Source organism: Neolamprologus multifasciatus, chromosome 20 (genome assembly GCF_963576455.1).
Source record: "Neolamprologus multifasciatus chromosome 20, fNeoMul1.2, whole genome shotgun sequence".
Classification (NCBI taxonomy): Eukaryota; Metazoa; Chordata; class Actinopteri; order Cichliformes; family Cichlidae; genus Neolamprologus; species Neolamprologus multifasciatus.
In genome coordinates this window covers 30,019,133-30,041,207 of record NC_140458.1, presented here as the reverse complement: position 1 = coordinate 30,041,207, position 22,075 = coordinate 30,019,133, and the positions used below count along the sequence as shown (strand labels likewise).

The following is a 22,075-nucleotide window of genomic DNA, read 5'->3' as shown; positions in this document are numbered from 1 at the left end:
TTCTCTAATGATAAAAATTTTATTTGTGAAGAAGTTCATGAAGTCATTACTAGTTAACGTTAAAGGGATGGTTGGCTCAAAAGAGCTCTGACTTTTAGTCAGCCTGGCTACAGTGCTGAAGAGAAACCTGGGGTTGTTCTTATTTTCTTAAATCAGTGACGAATAGTAAGATGTTCTGGCTTTGCGGAGGGCTTTCTTATAAAGCAACAAACTATTTCTCCAGGCTAAATGATGATTTGTGACACACTGATAGCTACAGCGCTTTCAGAAAGACATCTACTTTGATAAAGTCTACTCTCCACTGCTGTGTAATCAATTATTGTAAATGTAAATGTTATCAGGAAATGATCAGACAGCAGAGGGTTTTCAGGAAACACTGTTAAATGTTCAGTTTCTATGCCATATGTTAAAACAAGATCTAGAGTGTGATTAAAGTGGTGGGTGGGTTCTTTTACATTTTGAGAGAAGCCAATTGAGTCTAATAGCAGATTAAATGCCATGTTGAGGCTGTCATTTTTAGCATCAACATGGATGTTAAAATCACCCACAATAATTATTTTATCTGAGCTCAGAACTAAATTAGATATAAAGTCTGAGAAATCAGACAGAAACTCTGTGTAAGGCCCAGGTGGACGATAGATGATAACAAGTAAGACTGGTTTCTGAGTTTTACAGCTGGGGTGGACAAGGCTAAGCATCAGGCTTTCAAATGAATTAAAATTGTTAAAACTAGCAAATGAATCTATGCCTTTTAACTAGACAAAACTGTTTAAAATTTATGCTTAAATGAAGAAAATTTGACTTATTACAAGGAAAGAGACTGAATTGTTTCTTTCTTGATTGAGTTAAATATAAGAATTAAATCTCAACTCTGAGAACAATAATTAGAAAAACGTGCTGAGAATAAGACACCATCTGTTCAAAAAGCTACAAAAAATATGGGACTTTATATTAAAGCAAGACACCAGAAGCACTCTTATTTTTTGCACTTTTATTGACAAAGCAACGGGTCAGTAACTCAACTTTAACAGTACTGAGGTCTAATTCCTGGAGACTCATGTCTAACATTACCTACATTTGAGCAGGGTACTGTGTAACATGGCCACTGTAAGAAGTGCATATTCCAGATACTCTTAACAGGAATAATAACAGTATAAAATACTCATGACTGAATGTATCAAACATACATTTTGCTGCAGCTTGAAGCAATCAGCATTCAAAATCCTAGATTGCATAACTTTTTAGAAGAACAGCTTTAAAGATCACACAAACAAACGTATCTTACATGAAGATGCAGCGACTGAGCATAACAGAGTGGAAAAGGTTACAGCACCTGGTATTGCATAAACAGATTATTTTGATTTTGTGCAAAAATTATGATTACTTCTCTGTCAGTGCGCCCCGGCGTGGCTGTGGCTACAATGTAGCTTGCCATCACCAGTGTGTGAATGGGTGGATGACTGGATGTGTAAAGCGCTTTGGGGTCCTTAGGGACCAGTAAAGCGCTATACAAATACAGGCCATTTACCATTTACTTCACATTTTAATATTTTTAATGATAACATTATTAGTTTTTTAATGTCCCTTACTGCAGAATAAAGATTTCTTATGAAAGTTTGGTTTTGTTTTGGTTTTATCTTTAGCTCCATTCTAAGAAAATGACCAGTTTCAAGTGTCCTCAGTGTAGGACACATACAGGATGTCATGCTGAAATGCAAGGCACTTACAATAGAAGCCACTAGAAACAAATTATTCCAGCCTAATTGATGACATTTATGGCATTTGTTTTCTGTGCGGCCTGCTTTTAAATCAGATGTCACTCTGAACATAAACACGAGCTACATGTGATGTCTCTGATGTGTATCTGTTTCTACCCGTGCTGATGCTAGCATGACTAAAGCTAGCCAAGCGGCAGTAAATATGTGAAGTAAGGCAGAAGGATATACTCATCAGATAAACAGGATCATAAGAATATAAGACCATGAGCACTACAAATGTAACAGAAATATGTTGACATAAAATGGCATGTTATTTGAAATCTACACGAAACAATGACACAACTACTTTTTTTCAGTTTTTTCAATTTATTTATTTTTTTACCAATTGTCCAAATTAGTCTGTGATTGGCCTTAGTGTGACAGAAATCATATTTATATACAACTAAATATGACTCAGCAAACATGTTTTAAATGGATGATTCCTCACTTGATGACGAATGATCCATTTCCATATTTGCTGAGTCTTAAATTTGATGTCAGTGAACTTATCAGTGGTTGGTGTTAAAAAAAGCCCCCAAATCCCCTATGAGCAAGCACTTGGCGACAGTGGAGAGGAAAAACTCCCTCTTAATGGGGAGAAACCTCTGACAGAACCGGGCTCAGGAAGGGGTGGCCTTCTGTCTCGACCGAGAGGGGTTCAAATGTTCACTGACAATTTAGTTGTATATAAATATGATTTTTAGGACTTGATGTTGAGACCAATTATGTGAAATTGGGGACGCACACAGTTCCGCTTCTTCTTGTTCTTCTTCTTACTTGGCGGAATCTCTGGCAGACTCTTAACTTCACTCTTGAGTTCAGCCACCTTGACATTGAGCATTTTCTGTTTGTCTCGTAGACTTTGCAAAGATTCCTGTACAGAGAATGCAGCTGACTCTTCTTTTTCTATCTTCTGTTGTTCTGTGGTGTCTTTTTCTTTCTGAGGCTCCTGCAGAGGCATTGCAGTGGATGGCAGTGAGTCCTCTTTTTCCATCTTCTCCTGTTCTCCAGTCTCGTTTTCTTTCAGAGGCTCACATTTATGCATTTCATTTGCAGCAGTGGAATTTTGTTCTTTGTGCTGCTGTGGGATTTTAAGTGAGGAAACTTTGGCCTCTTTCAGCTCTTGCTCAAGAGACTCTACCTTCAAATCATGAAGGGCCTTGTTGGGGCAGAGCTGGGATTTCAGGTCACTGATTTCCAGGTTGAGTGTCTCCTGCTCCTGCCTATGTTTAACGGCCTGCTCTTCAAGCTGATTTTGAGCTGCTAGGAGCTGTTTCTGGAGCATCTCAATCTGCTCTTGCTGAATCCTACATTTGAGCTCAAATTCAGCCTCCTTAGAGGACTTCAGTCCTACAGAGTCAGCGTGTGAAGCCTCTGTGGTTGGAGTGGCAGACTCCACACACTGCTCTGTGGTAGGGTGGCTGATTTGGTCCTGCAGGGTAGCCATCACCTCATCCAATATGACAATAGCTTCATTGTCATTTGCGAGAGTGTCTGTCTCACTGATGTCATTGGGCTTATTACTAGAAGCCTCTTCCAGCTGCTCTATGAGGTCTTTAATCGTTTCCTCATGATTTTGCTTGTTCTCGTGAATTTGTTCATGAAGTTTGTTCACCTGAAACTGGTGATAAGAGGCCCTCTTGTTTGCACCTACCATTTTCCAGTAAAGGTTGTTCTGATGGTATTGGGAGGCTTCCAGTTGGTGTCTGAGAGCAGCAATCTCGTCCCAGGGAGTAAACGGGGGTCTAAGAATGGGATAGGGTATATATTGCCAATTCCATCCATTAGGCACAGGGTTTGGTCTGCTGGGGTTCTTCCCATTTCCCTCTCTCTCCATGTCCTCCTTTGCATTTGAAATGGGGAGGGATTCAGCCTTTTCTTTTTCAGAAGTGGCTTCAGTGTTTTTTTCCATTCCTTCATTTTTCGGGTTTGCTCCATCACCCATGCTGTTTTGAGCTTCAAGAAGAGCCCGGGCATATGCCCGAGTAATTGGTCTTCTTGGTTCTTCAGCCACTCTTTTCTGTTTTTGCTTTTTTTGTTTCTTTGGTTTCACAACCATTTCCTTTGGTGGTTGTGCCACAGGAGACTTTTCAGTATTTGGTTGTGCGGCTTTATCAACCTCAGGTTTTGGTCTTTCTAAGATTTCTGGTGTGATGACCATTTCTATTTTTGCTTCTGCCATTGTAGATGCGTCAGCGTTTGCGTCTGCGTTTCTCTGCGTCTGCCTTGTCTTTGTTTTAACAACCAGGTTGTTTTGTGTTTCTGCCATCCGAGATCCACTAAAGTTGGTTGAATGTCTCCTCTATTTAAGGGTTTTTCCAGTAGAATGTGCACTGTGACATCACAGGCTGTTCCTTTGATGTGCTGTTCCTTTGAAGTGCCACGATTGGAACATTTCAAAATAAAATGCCCAAACCTAATGTAAAGGAAAGGCTTTTATTTTGTAGCACATACTGAATTAACACTATAAAAGCTACTCTACAGGAATTGCAGTAAAAAATAAAACAAAAGCAAAACATGTTTTTTAAATGGTTGTTAAAAAAACTAACCAAAGTAGAAGACAACTGTTTAGTGGAAAGTATTCGACATTCTAGAGATTCTCAGGCATAATAACTTCTTTCATAATTTAAGCAAGGACAGGTAAAAAACGTTCATATTTAGTGAAAGATATTATCTTTCTAAACATTATCCAATGAGAGTTACTGAATGTCTGTAGGCGGTGAGATCTTGGTGGTTGCCGAGGCGACAGAATGTCATCTATGTTTTGTTTTAAATTTAGTTTCAATGCTGAATCTAAGAAACAGCAGACTGCAGAGGGAGACTTTAATAGAGGTTTACTAACTCTTACTATCATATCCATTGTGGAAAAATCTGTCTTTATTTAGCATAATATATTTGTTATAAGCACTAAATATGTTTTATGATTAACTGATGAACACTAAGTACCAAGCTGAAAATTCTGCTCACCAGTCAGCAGCTTATATTCACAAAAAACGGATAAATCTGCGATCCATGCAACTCTAACCAGCCAACAAAAACATGTGTTCATAATACAAAACAAGTTTACTTTGTGAAATGTTAAAAGGCACAGAAAATAAAACAATAAAATCAAACAATATTTTTTCAAGACTTTTTCACAAGTTCCTATATCTCACTGAAATGTTACTCTGTAGCTGATTTCTCGTATTTTAAGTGTGATGAGAAATTTTGACTAGAAACAAGACAAATATACTTGATAAGATTTTGAGTTTTTGCAGTGTAGCGGCTAGCATACGCACCGTATTAGAGGCTTCTTGCTAGCTGGTTAGCATGCTACACACCCGTTACTCTAATAGTCTGTATTTTTGAATGATTCAGCACGCCTTAGGTTTTGTTATCCATTTTTAGACAGTAATGAGATCAGCTGCACACTCCACAGAGGCCCAGAGTTACTGTTAATATCAAAAATGTAATGCTGTCCTTTGAGATTTTAACATAAGACTGAGAGTGTAATGGATTTAAACGGTTTAAATTTTCAGAGCACTCTACAGCCTGGTATCAAGGAAACTTTAAAAACAGCAGCAGAAGGTTTCAGTAGTGTAATTTGTTCTTTTCATTTAATAATAGAGTCCACATTATTATCAACAGCTACATCCACTCGGGGGGAACTAGGGAGGGTTTCCTGGGTCCAGAGTTTCGGAGAAACCGCTTCCCTTTCTTTCATCACAGCTGTCCAGTGCCAGATGTTCTGTTGACCCACTGAGAGAGGAATCATTTTACAAACATCAGGAAGACTGAAGCTCATCAGAGGAATCAAGGAGGGCCTTGTGATCTTCACCACCAGCTCCCTCACAAGGAAAACTTCAGAACTCCACTGTAGGAACGCCCCAGATGATGGATAACCCCAGCATTTCATGAACACTGTGATGGAGACCTTTGGTTTGTGTAAAGTTATTAGTACTCAGATAATCCTCAGATGCTCTGGACTTTTACATAAAGATATTATATTCAGTCCTGTAGAAAGTTATATATTTAAAAATATATTGTCCTCTCTGGTTACTCTGGTATGATTGACTCTGAATTACTTTATGGTAAATAACACACTATTGGCAAAAAACGGCGTAAGAATTCCAGATCAACTGTTTTTAGTTTAACATACAAATGACGACCTTTGACTTTCATCAGGTTTTATTTAATTGTCAGAGAAAACATGTGCTCTTCATGCAGCTGATTACATTCAGTGTTTAAAACAGAAGCTCTGCAGGTCTGAGATCAGCAGCTGTCTGAAACACTAAACTGAGGTGCTAATGCTGATATACAGTGACACAGATTACATGGGTGATTAATCCCTTTGACTTTTTGTCTTTAACTTTACCAATAAAACAGCTGCAGCTTTCACTGACAGCACATGTGGTACTTTAACCTTTATACTGTTTTCATCAGTTAACATGTGAACATGTTGGATGATCTGTCTGCTGTCACTGGGTGGTGCTGAGGTCTGAATCTGAGGACAGTTCCTGTAATCACAAAGAGAACAGAATCATCACAAACTGAAATATAAAGTTGATCTGTGAAATAAAGCTGATCCTTCCCTGTCCTCACACACTTGGGATCTGAAGTTCAACTCTTACATTTTTTTCAGTTCTACAGTTCTGCTGACAGCTGATGTTTGAGCTGTTTATTTTAAAAAGGACAAAGCCTTATATACTATACATACTATATAAACAACATATATAAACAGATTTTCCAATATAATGTTTACCTTCGAGTTGTTGGTGCTTTGTAAATGGGAATCTCCAGAGATGAGAGGATGTCTGCTCCTGCATCATGGTCACCAACATACAGAGGTATTATCCACAGTGTTTAAGCTGCTGCCTGAGTACTGAAAAATAATTTCTCTTGAAGGATGTAAGCTGTACAGAGTACTGTCCTGTACTGTACAGTTAATAAAAAAAATAGACATATACATATGTATATATATACACATACATAGAGATATATATAGAGAGAGAGAGTCAGAGTCAGTGCTAAAAAATTTCACCAGTTGGACTTTTTAACATAAAGTTTAACTTAATCTAACTTAATCTGCCGCACGGCTGTAGTTGGTTGGCTTCAGTACATAAATATTGGGCTTTGCTATTTTAATCCATAGATACTGATTAGTAAGGAGTTATTGAAGTGCAAGATTTAAAAAAAAATGGTGTTACTGGACAGATGTGGTAAGACATTGAAAACATGCGGCTGTTTGCACGTATTTAATAATCCTCTCTGCACAGGTCTCAGGACCTAGCTAAGGACGGTAGTTACGGATTATCTTACAAACACATTTAACTTACCGAAAAAGTGCGGTGGGGCCTCGGATCTGTCTATCCGGTAGTCCAGACCGAAGACCATCAGGCTGTCAGGTTAAAACAGTCGGTTGTGGTTTTGTAACGTAAACGCTGGAGCTCCTCTCGGCGTCCCCGCTCTACCTGCCATTCCCGAACAGAGATGCGCAAGTTTATCTGTGACTGCAGCTGCCAGTCAAAGCCGTTATGATGACGTTGCACCCCAATATAAAAGCATCATGGTAGTAATTAGAATCAAACTTATGGGAAAGGAGACCCCTTGAACATAAATCAGGGTGATGAGAACACTTGATAATGAAAGAAAGAATCTTTGGAAAAAATTATCTGGAAATTTATCGGAGAATGTTTTTTTATTTTTATTTTAGTCTGACCCCAGTCCCCATCCGCTAACATGGATCAGGCGGGGTTTCTGACCCATACTGCAGCCAGACACCAGGGGGCGATAGAGACGTTTTGTCTTAATTTTTGGGGAGCTCCTCGCGTCGTCCATGTTTTCTACAGTCATTGGTAAGCACAAGCAATTGCTTTTGTCAAATTGCATATGCTGTTGAAATATCTAACAGACCAAAATATTTTTCAGTGGTGAATGATATTAGCAAAACCCGGAGTTATTATTTTGAAACTGCATTATAAGTAGCAGATAATAAGGGATGCAATTGAGCTGCAGTTAAAGAGGTTAATGTTTACAACCATACCCAAGCTGGCCCCCCTGCCTTTGGCCACACAGCTGTGTAAATAAATTTGGCAAGGTGGCTTTTGGTCTGACTGTAGACTGAGTTAAAATCACAGTTGCGCAGGCACTGGATGACTGATCTCCATTTCCTGGACAGTAAAAGCAGGGTTTCCTTTCTTGGAGTTAGTCAACTCAGATTTTCGGGTAAGTTAAAGAGGTTGTTATCTATATAATGATAAAAGCCTACATGGATAATGCTGCAGTTTCCCAGACATGGATTAAGCCTAGTCCTAGGCTTAAAGTTGTTTAAATGGAGGTCTTCACTGAATTATTCCTTTAATTTGGGACTAGAAATAATCAACATGATAAGAAACTTGCTGAACTGCATTTTTGGAATAATTTGAAACATGAATTGTTTATGTCCATAATTACTTGCTAGCAGACTTCTGCTAAAAATGCTAGGATCATAGTTGCCTCGGTCTCTCATAGTGTTCGATGTCTGTACTTTAACCCAGACAGATCTGTGTGATATTGTGAGATATTGGTCATCTGTGTGCTTGTGCATGTGTGTCTCAACCTGGAGGACCTGATCATAAATGCGTTTCTCCATTGAGTTACAAGTGATCAAAGAAAACATCATCTGAGTGCTTCAAAGTGTTGGTTCTTGAATATAAATGAGACAGACCCCAGTCAAATCTAACAGGGGTGCTGGCTAAAAATGAAATCCTACCCACAGAAAGGCAGCAGCTCTCTCCTGTCTGTAGAGACAAGGTCCAAGTTTCTGACCATCAGTCTTTTACGGACAAAAAGTAATCTGTGTCTAAATGTAATTGTTCATTAACATGCAGTGCAGTGGGCGTGTGTTTAATTGGAAATTGGCAGTTAGGCTGAATCTTTTATTTGCTGTGGGCAAATGATAAGCCCAGGGGCAAATAATATATGAAGAGAGCGGAAAGATTTTTTATTTCATGACTCTTTGGTATTATGAGGAAACAGTAGCAGTGGCTTACATCAGTGTGTGACGCTGACATATCGCTGTAATTTCCGCAGCCCCTTGTGTCATGGCTGTAGCCAGCAGTGTAATGCAGATGCACACGATTCAGCAGCGATAGGTGCAGTAAACTGTGTGTGTTTTTTCTAAAGCTGCTTTGTTCTCCACCTGGTGAACCTCACATTTTCACTCTTTAGAAGCTTTTAGCGGTTCTGAGTCAAATGGGCTTTTTACTGGAGTTTTTTTTTCTTCTCTGACACATTCAAAAGCTCCAGGAAATGGATTTTACTCAAATTGAACACATATGGGTGAGAGTGCTGCTTTGTAATTGCACTGAGGAAATCCATGAGCTGTCAGATACTGTAGTTCTTAGGATTTATAGCATGTGTGTAAAGGAATTTAGCTCACTTGATGTTCTTTAAGTAATTAAGAATTCAAACGTCCAATTACACTCTTTGGGAATGAGGGATTAGGTTTCAGGTGCCTTAAGTAGCAGTGCCTGGCAGGTGATTTTTTTTTTTTTAGCTTGGAGCCGTGCCAGTGTACGTATAGTGACAAACCATAGCCCTGAGGTGCGAGAACTCCCAGTGCTCACAAGCTCAGCAGTAACTTCAAACTGTGATGCTGCATTTGTATGCTCAACACAGCTGAAGATCTTAGCCCAGGGCAATGTCGAATTCTCACAGGAAGCTCTGGTGAGAAGTGAGGAAACATGATCAGAGATGATTGAAAACAAAAACAGCCACGCAGAAGTCTAAGAAGGAGAAACTTTTGATCTTCTACTTGTTAATTTCATTACTTATTCTCGGTGTGATGCACGATATTAAATTCCAACCGCTGAGAGATGGATTGCAATTTTTTCCCCCCCACTTCTGGGTGGGTTGGAGACCTGACCTGCATCTTATTTGTCAAAAACCTAAATGACTTGGTAGACTTTGAATGATGCAGTGTGTCATCTGGAAGTACGGATTAGGTTTGGATGTGCACAAACGTGAAATGCTGACAGGATCCGTCAGGATCACAGCGGTTTTGTGAAGAGAGATGAGAGGGAAAAAATACATCACAGTACCTCCGGCCATGCTTGTTCTGGCTATTGTGATGTTTATTTGAGTCAAATTCAACGTCTTCTTTGGTGCAGCCAGAGTCACTTATGTCGGACTTGTCCTTGGCTGGAATCTTGATCTCGGGAAGTAAAATTCATGTAGCCCTGCAGATCCTAATGCCGCTCATTTGCCGCCTCTCGCAACTGTTAGTTCAAAGCTAAGAGGGATGTGACACTGGCTTTACGAGTTGAAGCTAAGTCCCTCCAAGCAAGCAGCACTTTGTGGGTGTAATAAAAACCAACAGGATACAAGGATAAAGTACTACTGTAAAAGTCACTTCTTTCCTCTCTCTGCGTGCTCTTAATGCGGGAGCAGAACAGGCACGGTAACGAGGACATTAATAAAGGATGCGGATCCATTTTTAATGATCCACTGGCCCCTTTAGTTTGAAACCGATTTTATTTTGTGCTCGCGGTCGAGCTTTATCTTCAGGATCCCTGTTTTTTTGCCTTGCGAGGGACTCGTGAAAGCCGTTTTGCTTGCACAAGCAAAGTGCTGCATAAAACCTGCATATACCTGACTGTTTGTGTGTGAGTGAGACACAGAGAGAGATGCAGTCTTCTCTGTCTATATTTGGAAGATAATCCTCAAGTATGAATGTAAGGGGGGAGAAAGGGAGGGGAAGAAAGAATGGTAGCTGAACCAAATTCAGTTTGGAGTCAAATATATGAGAAGAGTGCGGGGAGGTGCGCACGAAATCAAAACACTGGGTATGCTGCCGTTGCTTTATAGTGCATATATAAGTGCAGATTATGAACATGTGCCATATCATTCTTCATCATTTTTATGTATTTTACATTCAGTGCATCTCAACTTAACACTTCTCAACAGTTAGATTAAAGAGAAGCAGTTGTGTAGACAGAGGGAATGAAAGCCATGGAAAGTCTCAAGTAGCAGCAGCTACAGAATCATGTAAAAACCAGTTACACACACATGCACACGCATGCACACATAGTCATCTCTGTTCTTGCTTTCGTCAGGGGAGAGAGTCTGCCTTCTCTCTGCAGCAGGGTTCTCCTTCTCATTGCTCTCTCTGACTCTCTCTCTCTCTCTTGCTTTGTTCATTCTGTGTTTGCTATGCTCTCTGTCTGAAGCAGCGCCACACTAGAGCCCTAATGAGCAGGCTGAGAGCAACTCAACGCAAATCTCCCATCAGCTGAAGAGCAGCAGCAACTCTGACGGCATTTGAGGCAACAAGACGCGGAACTGATCTGCAGTCAGCGGGGAGGCAGCTGTAGAAAGCAAATGACATCCCAGGAAAAGGCGTGGGAGAGGTTGTGAAGTGTCTTCAAAGGCAAATTAGCAGTCAATTGAGAGACTGGAGAGGAGAGGATTGGTCCAGTGTGATCGCTAACCTTCCGCACTTCCGAGGCAGACTCTCACTCCACTTTTCTCTTCTTGAGCCGAAGGACCTCGCCACTTCACCGGAGGAGCCCAGCCATGGAGGAGATGCTCACCTGCAGCCGAAGCCCTTTCTCCCAGGTGTTTGGGCGTCAGGGTCAGCTCATGCAAGCCAGTGAGTGCAAACATCAACACTAAATTATCTTGTGCATCCTGTTTGATTCCGATTGACTGTTGCAGTGTTTAAATAATGCATGGACGCACTGTTCATTTATATTCGGTAAGCTTTTTGAAAGTAGCCTATTTTGAAAAATTAATAAATAAAAATACAGCGACACGGTTATGCAAAATTAAGGTGTTTAGGGAGGCAACGTTTCAAAATGTGCGTCCTACTTTTGCAATTAGGAAATCGTTTTTTAATGTAACTTTGTTTTGACGCTTCAAGTGCAATTAATCCTTCAGTTCCTTCAACATATTTAATCATGTTATCGAGGGTATTAATATTTTTGCCTCCACGCAGTTTTGTAATTATATATATATATATATATATATATATATATATATATATATATATATATATATATATATATATTATATATATTATAAAGTATATGGAGTCCTTTGGAGTGTAAAGCAGTTGGCCAGAGCAGTGTGTTACTGTTGATAGACTGTGATGCTCCTTTCACACACACACACATGAGCAATGTCATGTGTGAAGATGCGTGTGCTCCGACTCGTGCGTGTGAGAGGTGGGTATGTGGGATTGAAGCTCACTTTCTTCAAGGGTGCAATCCTTTGATCTCCGTCTGGTTGAACATGCCACAGGTCTAAAAAGAAAAAAGAAAAAAAGAACGAGATCAGCCGCAGACTGAAATTTCAGCTCATTAATTGTACACAACAGCACGAGCAGCTGTAAAATAGTAGCAAATGGAATAACTGAGCAATAACTCCCTATTTTTTTTTTTTTGTTCAGCCAGAGTAGCGTCACTGTAAACCTTTAGGACATTTTACCTTATTGACAAAATGCATTTACAATATGAGGTTTCTGAGTAAATGAGTCCAGATTGTAGTCGTTTAAACAATTATTCCCATATTCAGTTGATATTTTTCTGCCTCCATACATACATTTGGGTTTTGCGATCGAACCTCACAGCGTGACAAAACCTGTCTCGGTTGAACTGTTGCAAAGTGTCACATAATCCCCAGAACAGAAAATGGAAGCCTTTGGCCTTAAGAGACCTGAGCAGAGAGTTTTGGGTTCTCACAGGTTTGCTGCAGATTGAACTGGGCGCATATACATCCTCTGTGGTGCAGAAATATTATTTTAAAACAGGAGCGCTGGCTTTTTCTTTTTGCGTGTGTGTGTTTAGTTGAGCTGTACCCTTTTAGGTTTTGTCTTCTCCTTCATCAGTAAATCGTGTCTTGTTTTTAGGATGCTGTTTAGCAGTAGGAACAAAATTCGTCTTTCCCATCATTGGAAATGTTCTGTGATGGCACACTGTACAATGTAAACTTTTTTTAATAGAACTACTCCTTTGTATGTTATAATAGCTGCTTCTTGGAGTCCTAAGTGGTAATTAGGAGGATTGGATAGGTTTTTCTGATTTGAAAGACTGAAATGATTACTCACTTAGGTGCTCATCCAGGCATTGGGAATAACACAGCAGGCAGTGTTAACGCAGTGGAAAATCAAGGGAAAAAGACATGACTGGTTAAACGTTTAGAGGCATTTCAGGGTTTCTTTGTGCAATTTGTTTCCGTTCTATTACTTACTGAAACATATCCACATTTGTTATTCAGCCTGTGTTGTATATTTATTATACATACGCCCGGCCGAATAATAACTTCAAGTCAAACTGTGCCGCTTTCCCCCAGTGCCTACTTATCAGTCACAGGATAGGTGAGAGTGCCGGGTGCATGAAACCTAAATGCCACTCTCTGGTTGTGAAGATGACATTATCATTGCATGTGTTGTGATGAATTACAGCCTGTCTTGCGCTACCCCAAGTTATCTATGCTCTTTGAAGCTCGTGCTGCATGTCTGCGATTTCGGATGTGAGAGAGGGAAGGGAAGGGGGAGGTGGAAGGAGGAGGGGACGGGCGGGGAGAGGGGCAAGAAAGTGAGCAGGCTGCAAATTGTGTGAATAAGAGATGGCTGTTTTAATCTATTTTTAGCAACAACCTTACATACTGTTGCACAGCTGTTGGAAGGCTAATCCACAGTGGCGCTGGCTTGCAATATCGGAACAGTAATTATAGGGGGATTTTATTTTTTTTTCTTATCTTTGGCTGTCACCCATCATTGGATCAGGAGTCCCTCAGCTATATGTAAAGGCCTGTTTGAATTGCAGAGAGAAAATCCATTCCATGAGTGTTGCACATGCCCAAAGACTTGAATATTAACAACCTTCTGGTGGTACCAGAGCAGAATAAACAGTTGAGAGATTTTTTTTCTCTTTTTTCTCATGAATCATATTCACGTGGCACTGCCAGGTGCGTAATCCTGCAATAAATTCTCTTATTCCCCACTGGTGGTGTGATTTGGGTTGTGTTCAGTTTTGTGACGTGTTGTCAAAAAAAATGAAATTAAATAAATAGATAAATAAAATCCTTCAGCAGCCGATGCTCCCATTTGTTAGGGGAGCGTAACAGTTTTTTGGCTTTTGAATAGTTGAATTACTCTGGGAAAGTTTATTTCTTACGTCAGTGACTTTCCAAGGTTAAACCAGTCAAGGTAGAGCACCGCTACCCATTAAATTAGGTGTGTTTGTGCTGTCAGATGCATTCTTTGCTTTTTGTTACTTTAATTGAAGTTAAAAGACTTGTTTCCCTTGAGGAAAACAAAGAAAAAAGACAATTCTGACCTGTTTTAGACACCAATAAGACCCTACAGAAGCACAAAAATGATTTGAAGCCTCCCGGCTGTTGCTGCGTAGGAACCAACATTCATGTTGTTTTTTTGTGTCCCACATTGTTTCTCAGCCCCAATTCCTTTCTAACCCCTGTCAGGTCGGAAGTAAATCGCCGTGTAAAACGATTAATGTCCAACACTAAATTTGACTACACTGGCTGAGCATTTCTTTATTTGTTGATTCGGGCTTTGTCGTGTCTGAAGCTGAAATAATACCCTAAGTAAATTGCCTTCTCCGAGACCATTTCGAGCTGAGGCTCTGTGAAAATGAAAATAAAAACGTAACACAGTCGTATGCAAATCATATAAACCCTCATATTGAAAAGGGTAGAAATGGCAAGTTGAAAAATATTATCGTTGATGGAAAAACGTCTTTTTCATTTGGAAAAAAAAAACAGCAAAATGTTGCGACTGAGGCGTTTTTAGAAACTCTGCTGCGCCACGTCTTCTTTTAACCGTATTAGCTTTTAGCTTTAGGGAACTCAGGGGAGCAATTGGTAAAGTTTTAAAAGTGAAATGTTTTCCTATTCTTGCTTGATATTGGATTTCAGCTGCTCAGCAGTTGTTTCATAATGTGCCAAGTGTTTTCACCGGGTGACAGGTCACGACTGCAGGAAACTGAGGTAACTGTGGTTGTTGTGCTGCATGACATCACGTGGCTAAAAAACATGCATTCCCTTATTGTTTGGGCTAAATGGTGCCTTCAAGGCCGTAGGAGTTACCCTCCGTCCCATCAAAGTTTTTGAGCTGTTCATGGATAATTTGGGCTCTCGGTTGTTCATGAGTACCAAAAAGACTTTCCTCAGCCCACTCAACCCAGTCAATGTGCTTTTGTTTTTAATTTCCATGTTAGAGTTTTCACTTGGCAAATGTGGAAAAGTGTTTCCAGAATTGTCTCTGAGGCCATGCAGTGCTGCCTGAGGGCCATTCACTGGTAGTTTTTAGCCTCACCCTTGTACGTCCTTGGTTATTCTCCTGATTTTCTAAATCTTTCAATGATATTATAGAAACATTATTCCTGAACTGCTGAACTATTTCACGCAGTCATAGATTTTTTTTTTTTTGTTGAAACATTTATCTCCATTAAAAGTGACATGGAAGACTTTCCCAACTTAAACATTGGCACAGAGTATACGTTTTCCGTTTTTTTGGCAAAGTTGGAAGCACTGTTTCCTTTCTTGCCTGTCACTTTACCCTTGAATATCTTCCTAATACCTCAATAAACCGTTGGTAAATCCCCGCTCAGGAGAGGTGGACGTGATTTGAAATTTTAATACATGACCACTGCAGGTGCAGAACATATTTTGGTCTTCTTTGAAGTGATTAATTCCTCTCCTTCTTCCACTTGTGTTACGGTTCCAGCACACTCACAGATTCCTCACACCTCCTTACCCGGTGGGCTTTCCTGCAGTTAGAGATTAGCTTCATGCTGCTGGTGTTGCTAATCATGTAGACGGAGTCACTTTGCAAGAGGTTTGCTGGTGCAGTCTGTGTGTGCACTCAGCTAGGTAACTTTTTTTTTCTTTTTGCACGTGGTGAGTCTTGAATTTGGGCTGTTTCAGTGCATTTCGTTTACTCATAAAGGAAAACCCTTGATCGGTCAGCTCTTTGCACCAATACGCTCCATCTGCTGTCATTTTGATGTGCGATGAAAGAAAAATCACACAGAACAAACGTGATGAGTCAGACAGTTTTCACATGAGCAGAAAATAATTGATGTACTGACAGTGACCACACAGTCATGACTCTGCAGAACTTTTGATTTGACTTTGCCATGTGTTTTCAGATTTACCTTGCAGATTTAATTGGAGCAATAGATGAAGTGTTCAATATCGATCCCTCTGAGGTATTGTGCAGTGCATTGTTTTTTGGATTTAAGGTACTGTATTCTGCTGCATTCACCTTGTGCTATTTTGCACAACGTTTTTGGAATATCTTGTGTAGTGTACACAAGCCGGAACACAAACGGCGATGTTTATCACACAAGGTGAGTTTAAAAACGAAATACAAAAATAGAGGTATACATCACAGGGGATATCATTATGTAACACGCCTCCGCATACTTTTTTGTCTAGGTTGCGTATTGACTGGTCAAATACAGATGAGCACAGGTCATTCGTCTGCACCGCTGGGTAGACTTATCTTCAGATGGCCATGGTATTGGCATCCGGGAAGCTAAATCACAGCAGGGCATCTGAATCACATGTGACTGTGCTCACTTATCCATGCAGAAGACTGATGAACTGTGCAAGTACTTCTTTTTTGAGAAATAATATCCATGTTGGCCTATTTGAAACACTATAACCTTTTCCTCAGTCGCAGCAAAACATGTTGCATGAAGTTGTTTTGGGAATCGTTCTCATAGCAGACATCCACCTTCCAAGTTTATTATTCAGAAGCCAGTGCTCGCAGAGGAAAAATGCTGTCAGTGCAGTCATTTTAGTTTAAGCGGCAGACCATGGAACACCTGGTACATCCTGAAAAATTTACAATGCACACATCACTAGCTGTTCCTGTGCTTATAGAACTGGCATCCCCAGCTTTTATTAGCCCTGGGATAAATCAGAACGCTGCCAGAGGAGCCTGATTGAAAACAGAGTTAGGGTCAGCAGGCTCTTTCTTGGCACATCTTATCCTCTAGTGTACCCCAGTTCCAACATAAAGTTTGTGTCAGCACAGCCTGTCACACACAGAGGTGATCGTGAATGCAGATTGCATATGTTTAAAACTGTTGTGCTATTTTTCCCCCCCTTATCGTTTTTCACAGGAGTCAGATTTAGAAGCAGCAAGCGGGGGTAAAAAAAACAACAAAAAAACATAAACCTGTAGTCTGACGATATTTATCTACAGGAGAATGACAGCCTGAACAGCGAGCATGTTTGATGCTGTGAAGATGTGATGCAGAAAGTGTGGAAAGTGCTGCAGTATAATGAAGCCGTACCATACAAGTGCCCTCAAGGACATGGTGCTGTGATGTGATCTGTACTTTGGAGCTTCATACAGAAGTCACTGTTAATACAATCTGTAATATTTAACTTCTCCTTCGGCTGCTCCACTCATAACTGTTGGAGTACTGGGATACATTTTAACAGAAGGTCAATAGAAATGTAAATGCACAGATTAAATCCTGAGCTATTTAGATATGAAGCTTGAACTTGTAATTTTTTAAAAGCCAGTAAAGCATATGATATAATGCCCTATACATGTGTTAAAGGGATATATTAAGTAGAGAATAATATTTTTTCTGGAGTAATATGCTAAAGTATGGCTAATATGTAGAAAATGAATTGTTTTGAATTTGTTTTGTCTGCATTTACTTGAAAAAAAGTTTAAAAAATTAATTGTACCAGTAACAGAAAGCACAAAGTGTAACAACCACTTTTTTCTTCAGAGACATAGCTCATATATTTATTTATTTATTTATTTTTTGAACTATTTTTTAAATTAATTTTTTTAAAGAACCATCCTTGGAAGAAGAAAAAAAATGCTGCCAAATCATCTTAGTAAAATCTGCAGTCAAATGTATCTGCTGTGTTAAAGTGCTGGCAGAAATCTCAGAGCTACTTATCCAGATTTAGGAAATGAAAACAAAACTCTGCACTATTATCTTTCTGTTTGTGTTTTGAGGAAGCCAATTTTGCTCTAAACATTGTGCTTTTTTATCGGCAGCCACTGAACCAAATAGCCTATTTTAAAATGGGTATGAGAAGACGGGCTAACCAAACTCAAATGAGAGGAAATAGACTATGCAATTGAAAACATTTCCACTGTAGGAAAAAAAGAGAGAGAGACAAACAAACAAAGAAACAAACCTAAAACTCAAGTAAGGAAATCTCTTACTACAAAAATATGGGTAAGAGGAGAAGATGAAGAGATTTTGAAGCTAACACAGAAGGAGCGCTAACGATTAGCTGCCAAGGGGTCTTGAGATTACTATACTGAACTACAGAGGAAAGCAATACACATAAGCAATGTTCCCTCTAATTGCGCACTGCTGGCACGCAAAAAAATCTAACCTGAATTGAAATTAAAATTAAAACTTTAACAATTCAGTTTTGCAGTGTTAGTTAGTAAGTGACTGGCTGCTCCCGTATGGGATTAGAACGATGCCACCTTATCCTTATTATGTGCCGACACCGGTGTTTTAGCTAGCAAAGCGGCTGATGTGAAGTGAAGCCACGTTAATAACAACGTGTACAACCATTGGAAATGTGAGCAGGACAGACGGAACAATTGACGGAAAAAGTGTGGACTTTATACCAGTTTTTAGGAGTGACGGCGGTGTTTTGAGATGTGAGAGATTTGCGACGTTTAGCGCAAATCTTGTGTCGTTAGTGTGTAGTGTAGTCAATAGTTTTGTTGTGTGTGTCAGAACAATGATGCGACTGCTGAATGTTACAGGTGTTACAGGAGTGATACATCTCCTGTTGTCAGGCCTGCAGGTATCAGGCTGTTGTTCTCCTTTATCTCATAGTGGACAGAAATTATTTTTGGAGTGGCACAAATAATTTGTGTGGCATCAAATTTGATGCAGAACAGCTGATTGTGCTGTAAATAGTTTGAAATGTTTTAAAAAAACAAACAAAAAAACCCCACCTTGGCTGCATTTTTAGGTAAACAGCTACAAAAAACTTTGTTGTTTGCAAAACTCAGTTACTTTTTTGAAGAAGTAACTATATAATTAATTGCCCAACATTGGTCATTATATACTGTATTTTGCAGACAGAGAGTTACAGACTCTCTCCCAGACAACAGACTCATAATACAAGTCAGAGCTTTATGAAAAAAAAACCCAAAAGAAAGTTTTGTTTTCAAAATTGGAGTTCAAGTTATTTTTACTTCCAATAGTGTTAACATACTACACAGGTCATGAACAAGATTTTTTTAAAATTTTCATTGTAAGTGGGCTAAAGCAGTTAATTAAAAGTAGTCGAACATAAATGTAAATGCTGTAATTTGATTATTTTAATAAACCATGTAACTTGGATGGATTCGATGCTGGCGTGACCACAGTGCACACGTCTGTTGCTGCTCACAGTGGTCCAAGGGACCGCTCAGGGAGTTTGTGTGTTCGCTCAGACACATGAAAAATTAGAGGGAACATTGCACATAAGGCTGCTTTAAGGTACAGGGTCTTTATTTACCATTACCAAATGTTAATGCTAATGTTTGTGGTTGATTAACTGGACAGTGCAACAGTAGGCAGTTTAGATCATGCGTGCTAAACAATTGCATGCTAGTTTGTGTGAGTCTTGCTTAACATTTAGATGGAAAACACAACATTTTCTCAGCATTTCGTACCAACTTAAAAGTAAAATGTTCACATATAAAAGTGAAAGTACATATATATTTTAACCTGGCAAACTATGAGGCGGTGTCTGTGCTATTTGCAGTTCTCTTAGTTTGTGCCTGTTTTCAAATCTGATAGATGGACACTGTAGAGATGGAGGGGAGAGGTGGCAGGCTGTAGACTGTGCATCACATGTGTTTGAAAGAAGGAGCTTGACAAGTTTATAAACTGATAAATGCTGCCATTTTCTGCTGGTGTGTGATAAGTTATTTGTTTTTCACAGGTGGACTTTGTATATTTGCACAATGAGCAGACACGCTTTTTTTTAAGTAGGACTTCTAAAATCTTTAAACAAAGGGACTAATATCATAGGGACTAAGTTATTACTTAATAACATTATAATGGGTCCAGAGGGTTGCTTTAATCTGATTAAATACTGTATCATGTGGGAGTTGATATTAAAAAGATAATATGTTACTGAATTATTTTAACACATGTGAATGAATGAAAGCATTGTTTTGCCTAGTTTTGGGGAATCATTTAAATTTTTAGCTCTTGATTAAGTGTGTGGCATTTTCTGCTTTGCACATTCAGTTACTGAAGCAGCCGCATGAATGCTCTGTTTGCAGCAGCAGCCAAGTTAGATTTTGCTGCTGACAGGCATTGCTGACAACAAGATAAACTGTCTGCAGTGAAACTTACTGCAGGGACTTTATTTTTCTTGACATTGGGTGGGGGACAAGTGCACAAAACCAACCATCTGCTCACAGCGGTTCCGAGATCATCCTATGAGCCTGTGGGGTTGCACAGTGGTGGCCACAAGTTGGCAATGTTGGATGTTAGCCAGTAGACGGAAGCCTGCACTCTTATTTTGTACCTCTCTTCTTATTTTGTTTTAATTACAACATGTCTGCAGACTACACATTAAGTTTAATTGCATAGGGATAAATGAGTGCAGACATTAGTTGTATTAATTTACTCGTGGGTTTTTTCCACAATGTACAATAAGCTGAAGGCACAGTTCACACTGAGAAGCTTAGAATAAAACCTGACATTGTCAGTTAAACTTTATGGAGCTGTATTTTCTCCTCTGGCTCCTTGACAAGGCCACTGTAATCCTCACCAAACACAAAGTTGATTATATTTGTAGTTGTGATTGTTTTACAGCTTTTTTTTCACATGCTTTGGTATTGAGATGACGCTTATTTTTATTTCTTTATTTTTTTTTTGTGGTGGTTGCATATATCTTTATTGGCAGGTGGATGATGTGTCAGCATCAGCAGCAGCAGCTTGATTCTTCTGCCAATCACATCAATCCTAGTCTGTAATCCTTCACTTTTCTGTTTCTAAATCCTCACTTCAGGCATCTGTGCTCTCCCATCTAGACAATCCATCTCCGCTGAGCTTTCCTCTGTGAAACGAGAGATCGTTGATGAGCGATAAAAGCTTAGACTTTAATCCCAAACACATACAGGATTATAGAACGAGTGTTGCACGTTCAAAGTGAAGCAGTAGTTTCTGCAGTGACTATGAAGACACGAAATGAGAAGTTTTCAGGAATAATTATCTGAGAAAATATTCATCTGACTGAAATATTGCCAAATAAGTTTTGATGACATTTGACAATTTCAAATATCAGTCTAACTCACAAATAGCTGACTTCCATGTTTTCTTGGACACGGTCAGAGCCTGACTGATTTATCGGCGAGCCAGTATTACCAACCAGTATTGGCTATTTGCTGACGTAATGCAATCAGTAGTTATAACTACTACTAGTACTAGTAGTTGAAAATCAAAAGGTAAAGAATGCACTCCTTTCCACGATGTCATCAGTGTTGATTTTGCATAATGTGCCCACCAGGGGGCACTCACAATACAACATCAAACATCAAACTAGAACACGACAACCTGCTGATCTGATCCAAGTAAATAAACTACTAGGCTTACCAGCAGAGATGGGCAGTAATCGGATTACAAGTAACGCGTTACTGTAATCCGATTACTTTTTTCAAGTAACGAGTAAAGTAAGCGATTACTATAGCAAAAAAGGTAATTTGATACAAGTGAAAATAGAGCAACAGGACTGCTGAGTCTTTGATTTTATTTATTTTCTGCTGTGTTTTACTTGCATCTTTTTGAAAGACTAAGTGTAAACACAAAAAACTATTTTATTTTATATGCTGGAATGTGCAGAAAATAGGTTTAAATGTTAAACAAATTTCTTCCAGTCAGAGAATGTTGCACGCATAAAGTTAAAAGATTAAAACTAATAAAACAAGCTTTAAAAAGAGACTTTTCCATTTGATTACATTTTATATGATGGATTATGCAGAAAAAATAGATTTGGGCTGAAAGATCTATCACTTTATTACCTATTTAGGTTGTAAATCATTTTTTTTTAAAAAATAACTAAGTAACTAATTACTTTTGAAAATAAGTAATCAGTAAAGTAACAGGAATACTTTTGGGGGGAAGTAATCAGTAATTAGTTACTGATTAATTTTTTAATTAAGTAACTTGACCAACACTGCTTACCAGATGTTAGAATATCGTCTGATATTAAATATATTATCAGTAGCGGTATCGGTCTTAATAATCCTATATTGATGAAGCTCTAGACTAGGGGTGTCAAACTCAAATACACAGAGGGCCAAAATTCAAAACTGGATCAAAGTCGCGGGC

At 39.2% G+C, this 22,075-nt stretch overlaps 2 protein-coding genes across 3 annotated transcripts in view; one reads left to right on the top strand and one right to left on the bottom strand.

The window, feature by feature from the left end:
• Positions 1–2,061: 2,061 nt before the first annotated feature.
• On the bottom strand, positions 2,062–4,382 carry LOC146495224 (uncharacterized). The gene is made up of 2 exons (XM_085145279.1): positions 2,590–4,382; positions 2,062–2,544 (listed from the first exon to the last, which is right to left on the bottom strand). Exons 1-2 carry the CDS (start codon positions 4,024–4,026, stop codon positions 2,458–2,460), a joined length of 1,524 nt encoding a protein of 507 aa, XP_085001405.1. The 5' UTR covers positions 4,027–4,382; the 3' UTR covers positions 2,062–2,457.
• A 3,458-nt stretch (positions 4,383–7,840) lies between these two features.
• kazna (kazrin, periplakin interacting protein a) overlaps positions 7,841–22,075 on the top strand; it is a 202,189-nt gene continuing 187,954 nt past the window's right edge. Inside the window, exons 1-2 of one of the 2 annotated variants that reach the window (XM_085147135.1) lie at positions 7,841–7,961; positions 10,949–11,367. In XM_085147135.1, coding sequence (XP_085003261.1) covers positions 11,292–11,367 — 76 coding nt within the window. In that variant the 5' untranslated portion in view covers positions 7,841–7,961; positions 10,949–11,291. Of the gene's footprint in view, positions 7,962–10,945; positions 11,368–22,075 lie in introns of both variants that reach the window. The other variant, XM_085147136.1, reaches the window with a different exon arrangement.

Coding starts and splice junctions, on each gene's coding strand:
- LOC146495224 (XM_085145279.1), bottom strand. CDS start 4,026: ATGGCAGAAACACAAAACAACCTGGTTGTTAAAACAAAGACAAGGCAG. Junction 2,545..2,589: donor ACAAACAGAAAATGCTCAAT/GTCAAGGTGGCT, acceptor AGTCTGCCAGAG/ATTCCGCCAAGTAAGAAGAA.